Genomic DNA, 5,813 nt, shown 5'->3' on the forward strand with positions numbered 1-5,813 from the left:
CACCATGCAGAAAATCAGCAATAACAATTAATGGAAAGTGCATGACAGGTTCAAAATTGGGTCCGCGAACTCTGGAAATCTTTTATACGCATACAAATCACACAGGATGATGCCGTGTATAGACCTTATTCACGCGTCGGATATAAATAATTATATGATACTAATTGAATCCAGAACCAGACTCATTACGCAAACCTTGGAAAACCTCCTACTCAAAACCCACTTCCTCGAAACTAATCATATTTTACATCATTAGATTTGGAATTAATGAAGGAATTTGACTTTCGAGAAGGTGGTCAGTGTTACGTGACAATTTCTTGCTCAGTCAAACACACTTAGGGATCAAATTTGATGTAGAATTTTCCTTTTTTCCTATTAAATACAGTTATTTATTGTAAAAAAAAAATTATTTGGTTCTACCACCTGATAGTAACGACAACTTTCACCACTCGGAAGTTTATACTACAATTAGTCGTAAACTTATTATAATTTTGACCTTACGATTTTTTGAGAAACGCCATTTTTACGATCAAATCAACACTTGCGACCCACGACTGATCATAAGATTTTTTGAGAAGCGGAGCCCTGGAAACCTTTTGCTTTGTAAGAGTAATTAAAAATAAAGACATGTATAATTTTGATCAATTTATGACGAACTGGATAATTTGAGAAATTCTACTAACGATATTGGATGTTCACACAATTTCAAAAGGGGATAATATTTTCAACAACGATACTCTACTAGACCTACTGTATTGAAACGTCGTCTGCAATATGTTACCCCACGAACACCTGGCTGGATGTGACGCTAGTTGTAGAATGTGTCTATGAAATAAATCAAAGGAATGACATGGCAGGCATGTGTTCTCATCATTGGCAGATGCCATAATATGGCATATATATTATAAACATTGGATTTGACTGGTGGCTCATCCTCATTAACTTTAGAAAGCCAAAGTATTTCCATACTTTGGATTTTGTTTTGTCCCCTGGATGCATGGGCGCAGATCCTATGTCCCCCGCCCCCACAAATAGTCAAGCTTGGTTGAGTAGAATGTTTGTAATGGACGTAAAACATACACAATTTGGAATCCGAGAACATCAAACAATTTATGGTCGAGAGACAGGAAGACCATTCGTTCGTTTTGGGACCCATCTCCACTCACAGAAGTGTCGTTACAAATGGGGACAGGTAGCGAATTTTATCGTTCGCATATTTTCGTCGATCATATCAAGTGATCAGTACAAATGGAGGACCGCCACTGCGAGGACTTGCCTTGACATTTGATTGGTTGAAAGGCCTCGGCCGCCCTATAGATCACCTAGGTGGAAATTGAAGTTTTTAATTCAAAATTAATTTTCTCCTAGGTCGTGGGCACCCGTTCGATGACTGGAAAATTCAGTAACATGCAAGAAGGTGCCCTTCTTTCTATAATATTTCTGAGAGTTACAAAGAATAAAGATACGGTGTCACCAGCTCATCTGAAACGTTCTCATGCCGCTATACTCTGCAATCGAATTCATACCTACGGTCCGACCCCTTTGGAATTAATCCTGCGTATGCCACTGAACTTGATTTTATGCAAGAGATTGTTTTTATACGACCACATTTTCAGTTGTATGTATAATTAAAGGTGTAGTTAACATCATTTGCTCTGATTATTTTAAATGCACAAATAATATCAATAAACAAATAAAGTAAAAAAGTTTTGTCATTTTACAGAAAACAGATTTATTACCAGAATATACTTTTTAAAATTCTTTATTTCAGTGTATATTAAATCAATAAAAAAGATAGCTTGCCAGGCAAGGTAATATACGCCCACTTTGACAAATATTTAGCAGTATGAAACCACCAGTATGAAATATTCAACCTTCAGTCATACACTTCTTCTGAACTCTTTAGGGCGATACTGAATAATATTGAGTATGAGATATTGCCCTTGTTCTTGAAAACGTGTACAATTTTTAGCTCGTGAAAACTCTAGAAGGCAAATATTCAATCTTCAGCGCGAGACTGAATAATAAAACCAAGTTTTGTCAAAATCCAATATTTAGTTGAAACCTTTAAAATACCTAGAGAATATTTCTCTACAATTAGGCGTTTATTTTACTCAAATCCGTACAGTAATTTTCTAATAGCTTCCTAAAAGTATAACTAATTTAAAAACTTTACGAAATGTTTTTAAATATTTTTGGAGTTTAAAAATTAACAGCTGTGTTTCTTTAGTTAAAACTTTCAAAAAAGTTAATGCGTTTTTACTACGTCAAGGGCAATAACTCTGAAACCGTCCGTCCGATTATAACTAATTTCGAACTTGACTGAGATCTGATCAATACATACATGCATACCAAGTTTCATCAAGATCAGATAAAAACTAGTCTCTATAGTGCCTACAAGCCAAATTTGACACGTTTTTACCAATCAAGGGCAACAACTCTGAAACCGTCCATCCGATTATTACTAATTTCGAACTTGACCGAGATCTCATCAATACATACATGCATACCAAGTTTCATCAAGATAAGATAACAACTATAGCCTCTACCGCGCCTACAAGGCAAATTTGACTTATTTTTTCTAAGTCAAGGGGAACACTTCATTCGATTATTTTCAATTCCGAACTCGACCGTGATCTCATCAATATATACATGCAACAAATATATCAAGTTTCATCAAGATCTGATAAAAACTGTGGCCTCTATTGTGCCTACAAGAAATGTGGATGGGCCGACGGACAGGGGCGTATAAAAACTGTTCTTCGAAAATCTGTCAAATTTGAACTTGTTGAAGATGTTACCTGACCACACTCAGTTTCAAAAAAATGCTTCTATTGTTTCAACCTGTTCGGATTTGATTATCTAATCAAAGATTATATCATAATCAAATCTATTGTGCTCACCCAACAAATTTTGACGGATTTAACCAGGTCAAGAGCAATAACTCTAAAACTGTTCGTCAAAATGCTACTTCAGTGGCTCAGTAATAATAGCCTAATACTACCAGTGTCCCAGTAATTAAAGCTTAGTACTACCAGTGGCCCAGTATTTATAGCCTAGTACTACCAGTGGCCCAGTAAAAATAGCCTTATATTACTACCAGTGGCCCAGTAATTATAGCCTAGTACTACCACTGGCCCAGTAAAAATAGCCTAGTACTACCACTGGCCCAGTAAAAACAGCCTAGTACTACCACTGGCCCAGTAAAACAGCCTAGTACTACCACTGGCCCGGTATAAATAGTCTAGTACTACCACTGACCCAGTAAAAACAGCCTAGTACTACCACTGGCCCAGTAAAAACAGCCTAGTACTACCACTGACCCGGTAAAAATAGTCTAGTACTACCACTGGCCCAGTAAAAACAGCCTAGTACTACCACTGGCCCAGTAAAACAGCCTAGTACTACCACTGGCCCGGTATAAATAGTCTAGTACTACCACTGACCCAGTAAAAACAGCCTAGTACTACCACTGGCCCAGTAAAACAGCCTAGTACTACCACTGACCCGGTAAAAATAGTCTAGTACTACCACTGGCCCAGTAAAAACAGCCTAGTACTACCACTGGCTCAGTAAAAACAGCCTAGTACTACCACTGGCCCAGTAAAAACCGCCTAGTACTACCACTAGCCCAGTAAAAATAGCCTAGTACTACCACTGGCCCGGTAAAAATAGCCTAGTACTACCACTGGCCCGGTAAAAATAGCCTAGTACTACCACTGGCCCAGTAAAAATAGCTGTCATCATAATCATGACCTTCAAATATATTTGACATGTATTTGGAGAAATGTTTTGCAAGATTTGTTATTGGACATTTGTATTTGGACATTTGTTGGCTGAGTTTTCTGTTTGAAGAAATGCACTTGAAGATATGTTGAAATTTTTATTAAATTGATATAGTTGAAGATATTTTTGGCAAGTTTTACCACATAAATCGATGAGAAAGCCAGTGATTCTCGAACAATGATAATTTTAAGCGTAAATTTTGATTTCCTTATACAAATGTCGATTAAAATGACAAATATTGAATTTAGCATACAAATAAAGAGACAATAATTTACAATTAAGAAGAACATTCACATTTGGCTTGTGCTCACTCTACAGGCAACAATATTTATGAATTTTTTTTTATTTTGTGGGTCAAAGTCATTATATACATGATCCCTATCTATTTTCGTGATGGTCTGATAATTTTTCACTTAAATTTCATGTCTGACTTATTGAATGACAAATGTTGAATTAAGCACACAAAATAAGAGACAATAATTCAAGAATTAAGAAATAGTAACGAAGAACATTTACATTAGGCTTGTGCTCACTCTACGAGCTACAATTCTTTACAGATTCTTCTGGTTTTATGTTGTAGGTGAATGTCATTATGAAGATGATCCCTATTTATTTTCGTGATGATCTGATAATTTTTGATCGAAATGTCGTTTCACTCTATTAGCTATATAGTGCAACTTTTGGTCAAAGCTCTTTATGGATTCTTTTAATGTTTAATGATGTGATCCAATTAAGTTGGCTTAAAACTCTCTATAGACTAAACACGAGCCACATATGTCACCTTGCTTTGCTAGAATATCTTTATCATAAATAAGGATATTTAGCGCACTGATTTGCACAGATATATTACAACACTTCCATTCCGTTTAAACTAAGCAATATAAGACGTAGTAAAGAGTTATATAAGGCAACGGTGAAGCAAAATGAATGAATCGGAATCTTTTAAATAGTCTTGTGATATATAATAGTTACGAATTCTCTTGCGGGAGATGCGTCATTTCTGGTTAACTCTCTCTGAATTGCAGGAACAACAGACATTGGACAAAGAATGGGAATGTCCCAAATAGAAGTCGAAGGTATCCCAAATATAGTAATGGTGCTACCCATTCTTGGCCTTTGACAGCACTATAATTGTTAGCCTTTGTTAGCTGCTGCGATCAGTGGATTATTACTAACGTGTTATTCTTTGTTAGCTGTTGGTAGATAACATGTACCTCTGGAGGCGGAAAGCTATTAATAACTTTTTGATAAGATAAGCTAACAATAAGTGAATCGTGTGGTGCAATGTATTATTATTAAATGTTTTATTTTTTCAGATATAAAGGAGGATTTATAAGATGTAATTTGACCAAAACAGAAAAACCAAAAGCAATCTCCATTGTTCTACATTCCCAAATCAAAAAGAACAGAAATTTTACGCCAAAAATTAAACTAACAGTTCAATATCCGTCAAAATTTTTGAGAAATTTTACACGTTGTGTTCCAGCTTTTTATAATTTCACAGATCAAAATGCCTTGATACAAATGTTAGAGAGTGACTTAATGTTTGGGATGAATCATTTTATAATGTATAATTATACTGGAATGACACCTAAAATACAACAAATTCTCAAATCATATCAAGATGAAGGTGTTCTCACACTGCTCCAGTGGAATTTACCTGTGCTTAAAAAAGATATTCATTATTTTGGACAAATGTCTAATATGCATGAATGCATTTTGCGCAATATGTACGTTTCTAAGTATGTATTTATAGCCGATGTAGACGAAATCGTTGTAAGTGATATGTTTTCTTCATGGCAATCAATGACTTCCTCTATCCTTAGTAAACATCCTAATTGTGGCGCCATATCGTTTAGAAATGCTTTCTTCCCAATTATCTTCAAAGATGGTGCAGTAGATTTCCCTGGTAAAACAATTGCTCGAAAGATGGGTTTAACATTTTTGTTGAAAACCACTCGTACCAAACTGCATACTATAGGAGATCGTTCCAAACTGTTAGTTCGACCAGAAACAATACACCAGAT

At 35.6% G+C, this 5,813-nt stretch overlaps 1 protein-coding gene across 1 annotated transcript; it reads left to right on the forward strand.

The window, feature by feature from the left end:
• Window positions 1-1,182: 1,182 nt before the first annotated feature.
• LOTGIDRAFT_176594 (hypothetical protein) lies at window positions 1,183-5,783 on the forward strand (the record flags this gene model as incomplete). Its single annotated transcript, XM_009054690.1, has 3 exons — window positions 1,183-1,192; window positions 1,772-1,811; window positions 5,103-5,783. Coding segments are annotated over 3 exons (731 nt in total), but the record flags the coding sequence as incomplete, so codon positions are not given.
• Window positions 5,784-5,813: the final 30 nt, after the last annotated feature.

The sequence above is a fragment of the Lottia gigantea genome (genome assembly GCF_000327385.1).
Source record: "Lottia gigantea unplaced genomic scaffold LOTGIsca_2206, whole genome shotgun sequence".
NCBI classification, from domain to species: Eukaryota; Metazoa; Mollusca; class Gastropoda; family Lottiidae; genus Lottia; species Lottia gigantea.